The sequence below is a fragment of the Lichenostomus cassidix genome, chromosome 4, assembly GCF_008360975.1.
Source record: "Lichenostomus cassidix isolate B80296 chromosome 4, HeHo_3.0, whole genome shotgun sequence".
Lineage (NCBI taxonomy): Eukaryota > Metazoa > Chordata > Aves > Passeriformes > Meliphagidae > Lichenostomus > Lichenostomus cassidix.
In genome coordinates, this window is record NC_139484.1 from 32,275,077 (window position 1) to 32,290,722 (window position 15,646).

The 15,646-nt window shown below is 38.2% G+C and overlaps 1 protein-coding gene across 7 annotated transcripts in view; it reads right to left on the minus strand.

The window, feature by feature from the left end:
* Positions 1–15,646, minus strand: part of MARCHF1 (membrane associated ring-CH-type finger 1) — a 223,438-nt gene that overhangs the window by 5,943 nt on the left and 201,849 nt on the right. For all 7 annotated transcript variants that reach the window (XM_085058626.1, XM_085058620.1, XM_085058625.1 and 4 more), the window contains one exon: positions 513–660. In XM_085058626.1, the coding sequence (XP_084914752.1) occupies positions 513–660 (148 nt within the window). The remainder of the gene's footprint in view (positions 1–512; positions 661–15,646) is intronic.

The window sequence follows — 15,646 nt, forward strand, 5'->3', positions numbered from 1 at the left end:
GACATTCACAGTGAAATTCTATTTGAAAGAACACAGGAATGGCTTTCCATGCTACTTGAGTCCCACATGAAGGACTAATACAACTGGAGAACAGTCTCTTGGGAGTTCGTATTAGGAAGCTTGTTAATGAAGAGGCTCTTTTGTGCTTTACGTCCTATCAAGGTTCAAGTAATATAAATAAATTACTATTTTAACGACCTGAACTTGCACTGAGCTGCTTGAACTTGACTCATCTTTTTGCCAGAGCTTTAGAATTACCTAGATAATGGGAGATTAACCCAGGAAGAACCAGCAGGTTAGTTAAGCTGTTGTAATGATTGCACCAAGCAGAGTTCTCTCTGCAGGGGCATAAGATTTTCATGCTGCTGCATTCAGAATTTCCGCATTAAAGTATTTAGTGTAGCCATGTATCAGTGAGCTGTTCTTTAAGAACAGAATGAAACTGGTTACAGAGCTGTCTTTCAAAGCCAGAAATTGCATTTTCAACAGCACCAAAGGTAAAAGATACTTACCATTATCATTGCCTTGTTTAATTTCTTCAGCAGTTCTATCAATTAAAACATACAATGACCAAACAACACAGGTAATTGCAATTATATGGAACGTGACAGAACACACAATTTTTCTCCTCTCACTTGTTGTCATCTGTAGTTTCTCCCACTGAAATTTAAAAAAAAAAAGTAATTAAAAAATCTAACTTGTAAAATTTTACATTAAACTGATTAGGCCATTTTGGCTCTTTCCACCAAAAACACAAGCAATATTAAAATTAACAAATCCTTTGGTTTTGGTAATACACATTACAGGAGTGTGTGCATTGTCCCTGTAAAATTCCCAATGATCTCATTTTCACAGATTCAGAGGAATAAAGAACTCTGTTCTGTTTCTGTCTGCTTGTGATTGATACCTAAAGTAATTTCATTACAGTACAGCCATAACATGTTAATAGACAGGTTAAAAGATGAATATTTACTTTAAATTTGCTTTTCTGGTGACGAGAGAAGAAAAAGCCCAAATAATAGTTTGTAATATCTAATAAAATGAGAGGAATGCAGTTATGTAACAGTCTTCCCATAAAATAAAAGCACAGGAAATGCAACTGCATTGAAGATTAAATTCAATAAACTCGAAAAGATGATTACATGGAAATTATCATATATGATAGCAGCCAAATAGCCTCAGTAATGCAAGGAGGATCTTCCAGGCACGTGTTTGTGAATTAGGGTACTAAATCCTGGCTTAAGGTAAAGCTATTTTAAGATGAGAAAGGCTATTCTCTGCAATTGAACAATGCAGCCCTTGAGGTGATTTTTTTAAATCTCACTTGTGACACGATTCTTTTTTTCAGTACTTATTCAAAACAAAATCCTTCTCTCCTAAAACGTTTGCCTTTGAAAACAGATGAAAGAATAGGGCACTTAAAAGCAAAATGCCTCAATTCCGATGGATAATCTTGGGAGTCAGTCACTGGCACCTGAGTGAGGAAAGCAGTGCAAAGCACGCCACGCGAGTGCCACCTCGCTGTGGCACTGCAAACAGCGGATCGAGCTGCACTCCGCTCTGTGCCACAGCACCGCTGCCACCTGCTATGGCTGGGACAGCAGCTCACTGCAGAGCACTGCCGTGCTGTTCATTTACTGCCAAGCTATGAATTTAGCTTGATTTTCCTTGTTTAGGTTTTTGTGTTGTTTTGGTTTTGTTAGCTGTTTTCACTGTTTGGGATTTTTTTTTTCATTTTGTTTCCGGGAAATACCAAGTATCTCTAAATTCCTTAAGGCTAGGGCTGGAGATGCCATCCAAGCTAGCTGTTTAGCCTTTAACCTGAACCAACATGCCATTCTACTCTGAGCACTCTTTGCTGTCATGTTACGTTTTGAAGGAGCACAGCTGCAGCAAAACCTGAGGAAGGTCAGTGCCATGTCACCAAGAGGAATAACTCTCTCAGAAATACTTCTTCCTGGTTTTAGAGCAGGACATATGAGGCCAAACAAATTTCAGTCTTTAATGGCAGTTAAAGCTTGCACGTTTCAGAGCTGTTGCCTCAAAACACAATCTATAGAACCTTTTCTAGCCCTTGACAAAATTGTATGGATCATAGAATATTTTGGGTTGGAAGGGATCTTAAGGGTCATCCAGTCCAAGCCCTCTGCAATGAGCAGGCACATCTTCAATTAGACCAGCTTTCTCACAGCCCTGTCCAACCTGACCTTAATGTTTCACAGGATGGAGCATCTACCACTTCCTTGGGCAACCTGTTCCACTGTTCACCATCCTCATCGCAAAAAGTTTTTTCTAAATGTAGTCTAGATCTACCCTGTTTTCTAGTTTAGAATCTTTACCCCTTATCCTACTGTAACAAACCCTGCTAAAATGTATGCTCCATCTTTCTTGCAGGCCCCACTTAGGTACTGGAAGGCTGCAGTAACGTCTTGGAGCCTCCTCTTGCCAGGCTGAACAACCCCAACTGTCTCAGCTTTTCCGTGTAGGAGAGGTGCTCCAGCCCTCTGATCACTTTTTGTGGCCTCTTCTGGACTCACTCCAATGTTCCTGGGTGGGCACCCCAGAGCAGGATGTGCAGCACTCCTGGTGGGGTCTCTGGAGAATCTCTTCCTCTGACCTGCTGATCACGCGTCATGAACACGAAGCATAAATAACTGTTTAGAAAAATGTAAGTATTTCCCGAGTAAATACAAAGAGTTAGAAGACAGTTTATTTGTTAGCTGAGACCTCATTTCAGTTTCTGATACATCTACTTTGGAGTGAAAACTAAGCTTGCTGGCTTTTGTACAGCAGTCTGGAAAAATGGGAGATTTTAATAAAAAGTATTAACTTTTTTGGTTTTTTTAAGTAATAAAACCCCAAAACTTTATATTCATTGTAGGTCATGTAGATAATATTCTGTGGTCAGACCAGTCTGTGGCATTATTGCAGTCTTACATCATCACAGTCACCAGGTTACACAGCCTTTGACCTGGAGACTTTCATCCTTTTTGCAGTGAAAATTCAATTCAAGTCTTGTAATAGACTTGCTTTCCAAAGAAGGAGACCTTGTCTTTGTCCAGATGGAAGAAAGGATTTTAGTTTAATCCTTCACTTACCTGTGGATCCTTTGTGAGAGATGAACATAGAACATAAAGAATGATTTGTCCTTAAACAGATTTTGTCTGTCATCTCAGCTTTGATGCTGCACCATTTGGTCTATTGGAGAGAAGACTCTCTGCAAAATTTTCATTGTCATGTATATGTGCAGTCTCATTATAGCCATTTTACTCTCTAACATACTCAAAAGCCTTAGTGTTGATCTGAATGCCAAAGACAAATGCTAGTACCATTAGTCTAAATGTAAACATTTTGTAGGTGGAGAAAACCCAGACAAAACCAACCAACCAACAGGCAGGATAGGTAAATAAAGGTACAACCTCACAGAATTCTGCTGAGATTTACAAGAAAGGGACATCAGGAGAGGAGCCAGCAGAAATTGGCTAAAGCAGGTCTTTTTGCTAACATCACATGATCAAATCCAGCCAGAAAACAAGCCAAGGCCTACTGGACTCTGCTTATTCTAAGTGGCCCCTTTTCTTCTCCCACAAGACAGCCTGCCTTGCCTTGCCTGCCTGCCTTGCCTGTCTGTCTGTCTGTCTATTCTCCCCACGCACACATTACCACACCAGAAATAAAGTGGCTGCTGGGAGATTGGGAGAGGTCACCAGGGCATAGGTGATTATGGAACTGGAAGACTGCAGAATATGTTGTCCTCCCAGTTTGGGACACAAGGAAGGAACAAGGTCCATCCATCTCTCATGAACACTCTCAAGAACCTGGGAGCACTTTACAGTTCTTAGCATGCCCCAAAGCTGCTCTTCTGTTTTGGCCTGCCCTAGCTGCAGTCCCAGCTCTCTCAACTATGGTGATGATGGACTGAACTCAGATAGGAATATTCAATTAAACTTTGTGCTGTACTTCTGGTGATCCCAGTTGAAGCTGATGTAACTTCCCCATCCTACTCACATATTTTAGGTTGGCTGAAGAGACAGTATTTTATGCCTACTATCACTCTCTACTAGATGAGTGATGTTAGTAGATGAGCCAGCAATTTATATTGTCACGGAGCAGAAATGAGCAATTCCTTATTTTAGGATTTTTGCAATAGGCTTATATCGAAAAATTAACTGTCAGTTTTAGCACAGACTTGCTTGGACAAAAACACAGTTATGTGAAATAAAAATTGCTTGAAAATCCATAACAAAGGATGAGACAACAATATACTAAGCAACAAAAGCATCAGCCCCTTTTACTTGAGCTTTGTCGTCCAGGACTTTCTACAGCCTGAAGTTGTGTGAGGAAGTTTGGCAGGTGCTACCTTTCATGTCACAGAGTGCATTAAAGCCTCCTTAACCTTTGATAAATCCATCCCTACTGTGTTTTGAAGCTCCTGCAGTTTTCATGGCTTTCCACATTCATAACAGCAAGATAAAAATAAATTGCAGTATGTTTTATTATCTACTATTTATGATCTCCAAGAAAATATAACAATCAGGTTGATGACACTGTGTCATGCCATGGATAGAGTATCATGCCAACAAGAACAGAAAAATAGCACAAAATTAAGTGCACACACAAATGCAATTTTCCTTGGAAACTTGGATGTTAATGCTCCTAGGGTGCTCTAGAGACTGTAAAGAGAAAAAGAAATGGAAGACTAACAGCCAGAGGAGACATTTGTAATGACTTGCAAATTACTGAGCTACTAAATTGCTAGGAAAACTGTAGCTTTTGCCAAGCCCCTACAAAGCCCCCCTTTGCTGTTATACATCCAATTGTCACCACCCACAGACTCCTTAATCCTGGCAGTGATACAAACACAGACTGGAAACCTTCACAGATGCAGATGGTTTAATGCCCTGCAAATGTAAGCAACCGCATGAATATCATAATGCTTCACAGAACAGGTGTGCTAAAACACTTTGTCACATCTAACAAGAACCAAAAGACCTTTTACACAACTCACCAAACAAATCCAAAGTGTAAACCATATGTGTCCCCAGCAGAAAGCTTTTAATATCCCCAGCCCCCTTTTTATTTTCTGAATCAGCTTTCTGGACATATCACTTGTGCTGTGCTCTGAAAACCACTGGAGGGTGGTAGGAGACTGCCTGACTCACAAGCTCTTACCAAGAAGCCAGAATGGAAAGAAGCTGTTTTGTGAATGTGATCAGAAACACTCCTCCCACCCCAACTACTACTTGCAGCTGCTTCTAAAACACAACGCGCACCTCCGTCTGAATTCCTATGCTATATTGCCAGAGAAGTTTGGAACAAAATTGAAAGTAGCACCCTGTTCTAGGTTTACACCTCATGTTTTGCTTTTGTTTCCTAAAAATTATTTCACTCTGAAACTTCAAGAGAATGGTTACTGATTTCAAATCCCACTCTTGTAATTAAAAAGTGTAGTCATGAGTCTTGTGGGGAAATAAAAAAAAAAACCAAAAAGAAAAAAACCAGTAACATACAGAGAACTTTAAATCATATGTAGCCAATCACTTCCCTTTAAGGTAGTTTAAGGAAATCTCTCATATTTAGTTTAAAGGACAAAAATTTGCCTCCCTGCATGTCACTTCTAATAAAAGCTTGATTAATCAATATGCAACAAATTATTATGGATATTTTGTTTAGTATCGTCTGCAAACATTGCTTGTGAGTGTGGGGATGCTGCTTCATATCCTACATTCCAACACAGTCTCTCTTCTTAACAGAAGCAAATCTGCAATTTTAATTCCCTCCCATACATTAAGCTTTCTGCAAAGTGGTTTCATGATGGCCCAATGCAGAACCGAAAGCTTCACACTGCTCACACAAAAGCTTCACACTGCTTGCACAAAAGCTGTTTCCACACCTCACAATGGCACTCAGCAAACTCTGCTGCTCGTGTTTCTTTTCCCCACCCTTGCATTGTAGATTTGCTGCCTGCCTCTCCTATCCACCACTTTGTGTCCAGGTGTTTGCCTCCTGCTCATGGTAATCTTTTGTCACATTTTTTTGTCTACACAGATGTCCTGAAGCAACTGCAGTTCAACTGCAGGTTTGCAGATTCACATCTCTACAGCTGAAGGTCTCTCTCCTGCAGGGACTCAGCACTGAGGATGTCAAATACTGAAGGTGAAGTTAATGGGCTGCTTTGCAACACGGTATGAATGCCTGGACTTTTAACTCCTAGCTATTTTCAGGAGCCCTGTTTTAAAAATTGTATGTAAGGAGGTCTGACAGGGGAATCTGGTATGGGTATGACATTGCTGATATTAAATTTTTTTTCTGACATTATTCTCCCTATCCATCATTTAGCACAGACAATGACTATGTATGTAATGTAAACAACACCCACAGCTGGAAGGAATTCTGCTCTCATCCAGAGCTAAAGTCATCATGCAATATTTTCTGAATTCTTTCTACAGTGTAATGAAATGCTTTTAGCCAGCCTTTATCTTGAAGTAATTATGCCTGCAAAATAAAGGCTAAAATTATTTACTAGGGGCTGTTGTAGAAATTGCACTCTGCACACCGACTGAAAACACACAGAAAAAGATCTTAGCTGAAACCTGACTCACAGGATTTAGCCAGCACTCTGGAAAAAGAACTGGCGCAGTATGTGCTGAAGTGAGCTGAGCAGTGAAGATACGTCAATAGTCTGAACATGTAGCTCAGAGTTACTTGTATTAGGGAGGGTTTTCTGGTCACTTGTTGCAGCACTGATTGGCTCAGGCTCCACAGTGAGCTGTTCCCTGCTATCAACCTACCAGCTGGAGGAAAGCAGCTGCCATGGTAGTTTGCAGAATGGAATTTGTGCAGTGGGTGGAAGAGGAAGAAATAATAGTAATAAAGGACAACAGGGCTCCACTCATGTTGGGAGAATAAAATAGCCTCACAGAGATTTGAAGTGTTCATCAGAGATGAGACTTCAAACCTTGTTATTTGAATAAAAGCATTCTGGGCCTCTCTGTGCCATCTAAACAACACGCGATGACAGCCTGTACCATGGGGACTGTGTCAAAGAAGGACAAGGCATGTGTCCCCACATCTTGCTCCAAGGTGAGAAGTGCCCCTCAGACAGTCCAACAGAATGTGCCAGGTCTGATGGCTGACAGGAGAAGGATTTGGGCCATTTAACACCTACACTGTGTTCTTTTCCCCAGACACATCCAGATGGAAGAAATGAGCAGGTTCACAGGAAACACAGAAAATGTATTTGTCATTGCCTTTTTTCAAAAGATATATCTCAGAGAAGAAACTCTTGTAAGGATCAAGAATAGAAGGCCCTAATTAGACCCCTGCTATGTTAATCACTGAACAGGGAAATAAAATTTTAAAAATCCCATGTCACCTGGTGCATCATATGGCCCTATGTATGCATGACCTTACCTTGATCTAGGGATATTATTATATGAGCTAGTACAGATCATTGTGTGGCACACCTGTCTGAAGTATGCCCAAAATCTATTTCTGTCCCTAGGAGATACTGAACAAACTGCAATTGAATACTGCAATTGAATACTGCAATTGATACTGCAATTGAAAAGAATGTGTGTGGTGTATTTTAAACAATTTAGAATTTAAAACTGAACCAGAAATAGGTGCATTTCTAAAGGCAAACACAGTTGAATTCACTTTAATGCATACCTAGAGTAACAAAAGAAATACATAATGAAAAATCTCACTTTGATAAACACCTAAAGATTATCATCTGCAAAGACCTATTAATTCAGACTTATCATAATCAAGATGGCATGTTATTACTTTTTTAAGAGACAATTAAAACAGCTGGACTTGAGTGATATAATCAGTATGCACTCTTCACAAGCTTATGCAATTTTTAGCTGTGTATGACATCAATTAGCAAACCATTAAAAAGTGTAAGAGAGAAGTGTAGAAATTAAGAAGTGTAAAAGTTAGGTAATTCAAGAATGTAATTTCTAAAATGAAGTAGCTGTTTTTGCAATATGAAAGTACTATTGAGAATACTTGTCATTTACCAACTAAAAGAACTTCAGTACCTGTGTCCTAATCATCCCAACACAGACTAAACAAAAAAAGTGTTATGCTTTGGAAAGACAGGAATAGCCAGACTTCATGTCCCTCTCATCCAATGCTCCATCTTGGAGGAAGATCAACAGCAGATGCTTCAGAGAGACGTGCAAGAAACCCCGAGGCAAGTAATTATAGCATAATCTCTCCATATTGGGAGCCTCTTTCCAACTCCCATCTGCTAGAAATTGCTTTACATCAATATATAGAATGCAGAAGTACTCGACAAAGTGTTTACTTTCCAAGTATATTCTTTGAACACTGAAAAGACATTAACCAATTTTTTGTTCAATAGAGCCTTCCGTGCTATCACAAACTCCTCTTTTACAATTACTTTTTCTTTTCTTGCCTTGTAAGACCTTTAAGAAAAAGATCATTATCTCCAAGCACAGTACACTTCAGCTACCTTATCTAAAAAGATAATCCTGACAGATAAACTGCAGGTAAAACATTAAACCACTGATCAGGAGTGAACTACCACCATAAAGTAAAACTATGGGGAATGTCTGGTACTAAGAACAAGAGGCACACACCTAGAACTCTAGAAAATATTTACTTCAGGTACATGCCTTTATTACTCAAAAATCAAAAAATAAGCTACATGTTGGCAACCCATAAAGAAAGAAGTATATAAGGGGTAGGATCTATGTCTCCATTGCCTTTTATCACAGTTAGTCAAGAACAGAAACAGATGCTCCAGTAGTCTACTCTCTCTACAGTATTTCTACAATCATTATATCAAAAGGATCTATTTTGCCACTTTTGTTCTCTTTGCAGTTATTGACTCCTGCCTCTGTCTACACTGTATTTCCAAAAGAGCAGCATATCTAATTGAAGCCATAATGCTTGCTCCAGTCACTAAGTAGCAAAGGCCCTTAAATCACAGTCCAGCTCTCAAACAACTTAGAGACACACACATACACAGAAAAAAAACCATAAAAAAAAAAAACCCCAAACAGTCAAACAGCCATACCACAAGAGCACAGAACATAATTTTGCTGCAAGACCAGTTATGCTGAGATTTCCCTTTTCTGACCAAAGCAGGTAGGGTGGCTGCATTTTGTGGTATGTATTCTATAGGCAATACAAAATCAGCCATGGCACAGGCTCAGTGGTGGATTTGAAATGGATTCTGCTGGGGTCAAAGCAACAAGTGCTTCCTCCTCTACAGTAGCCATAACAAAACATCTCCCAACAGTCTGTGCCTTAGTCTCTGTCTTTGAACACCAAGTAGGATGGGTTCCCTTTGCACATCTGAGTGTTTATAGTGTGATGGATGTGGACAGAAGGCTTGGATAGCACGGTAGAAATTGGAAAAGGAGAGAAGTTAGAGAGAAAGATGGATATAGCAACATGCTGGAGACCAACATCCTATTACATCATTTTGTACATCTCTCCACTTCCTACAGTCCTTCAGTCAAGTGCAGTTGAAGGAAATTTCTCTGAACATCTGTTGCTTTAGTCACCTAAAACATAGTTGTAGTGTATGATCACAGCTTTGTTAGACAGTCTTTATTTCAGTCGCTTTCTCTCCAGAGTTCATCACAGTGCTTTATTTCCTCAATGTCAAATTGTCCAGCGTGCTGAGAATCAATCCAAATTGTTCCAAAGATGTGGTTTGGTTTAAATGTTTTTGTTTGCCAAAACCCTGTTTTTTAAATACATTGTTGTTTAAACACACCTAGACATATCCTATTTTTGCAGATATATATATACAGTATCTATGCATATGTCTGAATGGTCACATAACAAAGATCAAAAAAGGAGCTGATGCTCTTAATTATCTATAAATATGGCTTTAGCAAGAATACTGACTTCCCAATGAACAGCTAGAGTTGCCTTCTCTGTCTTTTAATTTTCCCACAAGAGAGATTCTTTTGATCCAATTAAAGAAAAACAAAATAGAGGAAATTTGTGCTGAGGAAAGCTACAGTAATTAACACAAAACTACAGCCTAGTGCTCTGGTAAAGAGCTGAGGGAAGCTATTCATTCTGAAAAAGAGGAAAATTTTCATTTTTTCTCAATAATTTTAATAAAATGCTACAGGAAGAAAATTAAATTAACAAAAAAAAAACCCCTAACCTGAATAAACTAACAGTTATCCCGTTTGATTGTAATTTAGATAAATTACTGGAATTTCTGTGTTCAAGAGAACATCACTGTGTTAAAGAAAAGCCATTTTTAGCATGCATTCCACCAACAAGCAAGAATGAACCTGTGAACAGATCCTTCTCACATCTACAGGTCCCAGGCAAAGTAAATTTGAGGCAAATAACAACTGTAAAATTGTATGTGTTAATTACGTGACAGATAATTACATAAATTAATCAGATCATTAATAGCAGTCCATTCCCATTGGAGCCAGTAAAGTTCCTGAATTCAAAATGAAATTATAAAAATGGCATTTAAAAAAATTCCATGAATAACAATGACTTGTTTAGGTCAATGCTTGGGTTGATTATGCTCTTTCGATTTCATCTAACTTGCTATACATTTTGTGTCAGTGTAATATTCCATTTACATTTTCTTCTGTTGTAAAGCCAGTATCAAGAGATTCTCTTAGTAATTTTCAATGCTTCAGCTTCCCAGACCTTCCTTAGTTATAACTATTGATGAAGTCAAGCTGTAAAACAAAACACTGAAAGGGCTCGAATAAAAAAATGAAAAGGAGACCCCAAGTTCTTAAAAAATAAGGGAGAGGCTGATGAACTGTGAGATGGGGGTAGGACCTTCTAACTAGAAGGGGAATTTATCTGCAAAACAGCTCAGATCAAACTTTTTATTTCAGCCTCAGAAAGCACAGAAGATTTGTACCTCCCAGAGCTCATGTTCATGGTTCTGTGCAATAGTGGATAACACTGCTAATACTCAGAGCTGAACAATCTCCCAAATTCCCTTTGCTTTGGTAAATGCTACTGAGCAGCTGAAGTAGCCAATTTGTTTACTAGCTTCTAATCAGAAGAGGACACAGTTTTCATTTAATTTTCTGGTATAATACTTTTCATATGCTTCTTAAAAGAAGGCAAATTCAAAGCAATGACAGTACAAACATCTTATTCCACCTTCAGGAAGGATGCTGAACATGGGAGTGTCCCAGCAAAGTATCACAGTAACATGGCTTTTAGCAAGCCTAAGGGTATGTTGTGATGGTTTCAAGGTAAGAGGCACAAGAATGTCTTGTAAGAAGTCCATGGGAACTGGAACAGCTGTGTGAAAAAAGCTGTGTTTTGAATGGAAGACAAAGACATATGGAGATGGCAAGTCAGCACAAGTTCTACCACTATAAGAAAGATCTAGTATTGTTCTTGTGCCAGAAAATGCAAGACAGCATTATTCTGTGAACTACAGCATGCTATCTATATACAGATAAATTACCAGTAATGCTCTATTACCCTCAAAAACTAAGAATACAACTGTCTGAACAAAGTAGTCCCTTGCACCCCTGAGGCATCACAATACGATATAAGTGCTATAGAATTATTTTTATTTTAAAAGCTTTAATATACACATTGTCCCTTGAGCTCAAAGTTATTTGCTATAATGACATGATAGCCAACAAGAAAGTAATAGCTTTGTGCCTTTGTGCATACTGGTGAAGTGTCTGACCCCCCATATTGCAGGCAATTATTTGAGGCTACTGATGTTTTAAGACAGTTTACTGGAAGAAAGATAACACTGGAGCAGGTTGCCTTGACGACATGATGTAGCTGCACCAGAAATCAAACAAAAATCCAGGAGCTCCTTCTATGTTGAGGACTGCAAAATACTCCTCAAATTGGGTTAAAGGGGAACTAGTCCCACAGCAAGTCCTATGCAATATTTGATATCACTCCTTATCATGAGCATTATTAGAAAACTGATGATAAAGCCAGGTGGTTCATACCTCACAGCACAGGGCAATAAGAATTGAACAGCAAGCAATATGGTAATGACTGCTCAAAAGCTTGGGCTTTTTTCATGTGAAACTCTTCTGGTCACTTTTGGATCTGAGAGTCTACTCTGGCAGAAGTAGTTTCTAGTGGTGAGCACTTTTGATTTCATTGCAGTTTATCACAGAAATTTCTCTGCAGGTTCTATGACTTTGGGCAGTCACCACCATACCCTTAAATAAGGAATGTAAATATGAATTACGAAGCTACCACTGAACCAAAAGAGAAAACACATCTTTAACAGATTTTGCCATCATTGAATTTTTCATGTATGCTACCAGATTTTATCAAAAAAAAGATTTATCCACAAAGCATCCAGTTATAAATAAATTCCTCCAGACAGCCACATTTTTTAAGATTTACTCTTTCTCTAGAGCTGTGTTGAGCACAGAGAAGGGAGCTGAATCCATCTCTCTCACACATTACGTAAGATCTCTAACAACTGAATTTAGAGTAGTGCCAGTGACAACTGTTTTGCAAAGAAAAGGCACCCTGTGAAATGATAACTCCAATAGAGGGAGCAGAAGCAGACATGTCCCATGTCATACATGAGGTCTGCGGGAAAAATGGGACTTAAAGGTTCACTTTAGACTTTCCTTTTGTCTATCACAGTTCTCAAAGTAGCATTCTGGTTTTCTTCTGTTGCTTCCACAGATGAATCACTTTTTTAAAGGAGCCTGCAGAATGGCTGAATCTCCACCTTACATCTGAGCATTACCCACAGGTTGTCTGCTGGCTCAAACCCTGCTTTTGAATTGGTTACATAATTCCTGCTGGTCTTGTAGCAAACACAGTATCTTTAACCCACTAAATATGATCAGCATCATACCAAACAGTTGAAATATTCCCCAAACTGATTCAACCAGTCAATCGCTAATCCAACCACAAAAGGGCACCAATGTGCTTGAAGTGACTTTTGCTTTGTAAGGAAATTTGTGCTCGCCCATTCCCTAACTTTTGACCAGGACAATATCCTACTCTGAGCAGTTGTGAAACATGTATCTCCAACTGGGACTTAAATCTTTGAATCCTCTATGGGAGTTAAAGCTGGCATGAACATTTTATCACTCTTGTTACAATCTGTTTATTTATAAAAGAAATGATACCAAGCAGACAGAAAGCATTCCTCCCTTCTCTAATGACAATAGCTGGATACATAAGAAATTCCACCGAGTTCAAGAGTGTAAAACTCAAGAGATGGACATTGTATCACACAGTGCTATTTATCAGCAGAAAAGCAAATACAGAATACAAGAGGAGTAAACACTTGGAAGATATATGTACACATTCAAAATAATTACAATCAAGTTTATTTAATTATCAGCATTTGCTTTTGCTTCTGGTAAATGTAATAGAAACATATTACTCTGTACTAAAAGAACATACCCAATCATCTATTTTTAAAAGGGAGAAATTCAGATACCCTTTTTATCAGAAAGAAAATTACCCTCAATTGGTAATTAATGCTTCCCTAAACAAAAAATATCAACTTACTCCTCCTTAATGACCAAGAGCAACCACATGGTAACAATATGTGACATTGCTTATGCTTCACATAAAAAAGACATTATTTGTAAATAATTGCCAAAATAAAATTAGGAGAGAAAATAAGACATCTCTGACACCACACAATAATTTGTTGGGATGATGCATCAAAGTAAGACATCTCATCAGATATCTGATGTCTTAAAGGGATAGCAAAATTTAAATATGAAAAGTATTTTGAAGTATAGCAAGACACTGTTGAGAAATCTTCATTTAAAGACATTTCTGCATTTAAAGCTCCTTTTAATTTGACACTTTAATCCATTTCATACTCACAGTATTTTCATTCAATTCATGTTTCCACTAGTCTTCAAACACCAAACTCAGGAGATAGGAAATGCAGGTGCTAATTTCCAGGATTGTTTCTTTTTTAAAGAAGAAGTATTTTTTCTCAGGACAAAGCTCAAGGAACTCACATAAGCTTCTTGCCACTATCTAATTCCTTCTGTGATAAAGTCACCTTATAAATTCTGCATCACAGATTGCAGATGCTGAGAGGCAAAGCTACAAATGCAACTGTATTATTTATAGTGACAGACAGATGTAACAGAGACCATGAGAAATAAACCAGAAACACTAGGCAATGCTTAATATTTTATCTCAAAACTTGAGCCAAGTAATGAGACCTGTCCAAATACATGAAAGACTTGCAATGCCTGTTGATCAATGCTTAAAAGGATTGCTTCAATACAAAGACACACTAAAATGGTAAGTTTTATTTGATGTCTGGTGCTTTCAGGGATTCTCTAATTAAATAACTGTTGCACATTGGCACAAACCTATTGATTTAAGAGCGATTATCTAAATTTATGTTAACTTAGTATGCTCTACATTGTCACTTATAGGTGCTAACAATATGGCATGATACTCATTCAATGACTGCTATAAAACCTTCGACTTTGATAAAAAATCTGTTATGAAACATTGATGGTGCATGAAAGGCTGAGGCATAAAGATGGTAATTCACTATTGAATCAAATAAATAATTTCATATTTAAATCATACTTTTGTGATACTGCAAAACGTAAAACTACAGATTCCTGTAATTAAGTTCAGTAGTCTATAATTTTTTTCCCTTCGGAAGATCAGCAGTAGTAATTTTACAAATACATTATGAAAAAATTTATCATAATGAAACAATGCACAGTCAGGAGCAAAACTTTAGAATCTCGTATCATGAGTGATGAGAGAGATTAAAAATAAAAAAATCGGAACTGGTTAAGAGATGTGACCCTTCCACTAGTAGAATGACACTTCAAACCCAGGCCTAATGGCCATGGAAATTGCATCTTCTGGAGCTGGCCAGTCACTTTCAATTTAAGCAAAACAATTTCCTTTGGTTTTTTTTTAATAAATTTGTTTCTTATGGAATTGAATAGGCACTCCTTTCTTGAAACAAATATGTGGTCTTCTGTTTAGGAAGCACTGAAATCTTTTTTCAGAATTCCTCAAGGCTTATTAGCAAAATTAATAACTTTTTTTGGGTCAATTTTGCTGTTGCAGTTGGCATAAAACAAAATTGACAAGAATTGCATTGTTTTCAGATATAACTGCTCACAATGTCCCTGTCATCATTACAAGAGAATTTCAGAAGTTTGGAAATTTTGATTCAGTGCTGACAAGCCAGACTTAGTGATGGAGACTAAAGGCTCCTCATGTCTAGTACAGAACCAAACCTCAGTAAACCCCAAAGCTCTCAAGGTCTGGAAATCCCAGAGGCAGGAGTGCTCAGATCCTGCATCAAGGAGACAGGATCTGGGGAGCTTAGGAGCTGCCAGTCCCACAATACTTTGGTCTCTGGTAACCACCCTTTGTGCCAGTCTTTTAAAAACACAGACTCCCAAGAAATGCCCCAAAGCTGAGATTTTGGGCTCCGTAAAAGCTGCCAAGAAATTTGGCAGTGTTTCATTGGGACTAAAAACAAACAAAAAAACAAAAACCCCCAAAAACAACAACAACAAAAAACCCCAAACAAACAAACAAACAAACAAAAAAAACAAGGCAGTTTCAGTGATTTTTACAAAGCATGTTTGGGTGGAAATTTACTAGTCAGCTCTACTCATATGGCAGGTGTCATGAGCACTCTTTCCTCCCT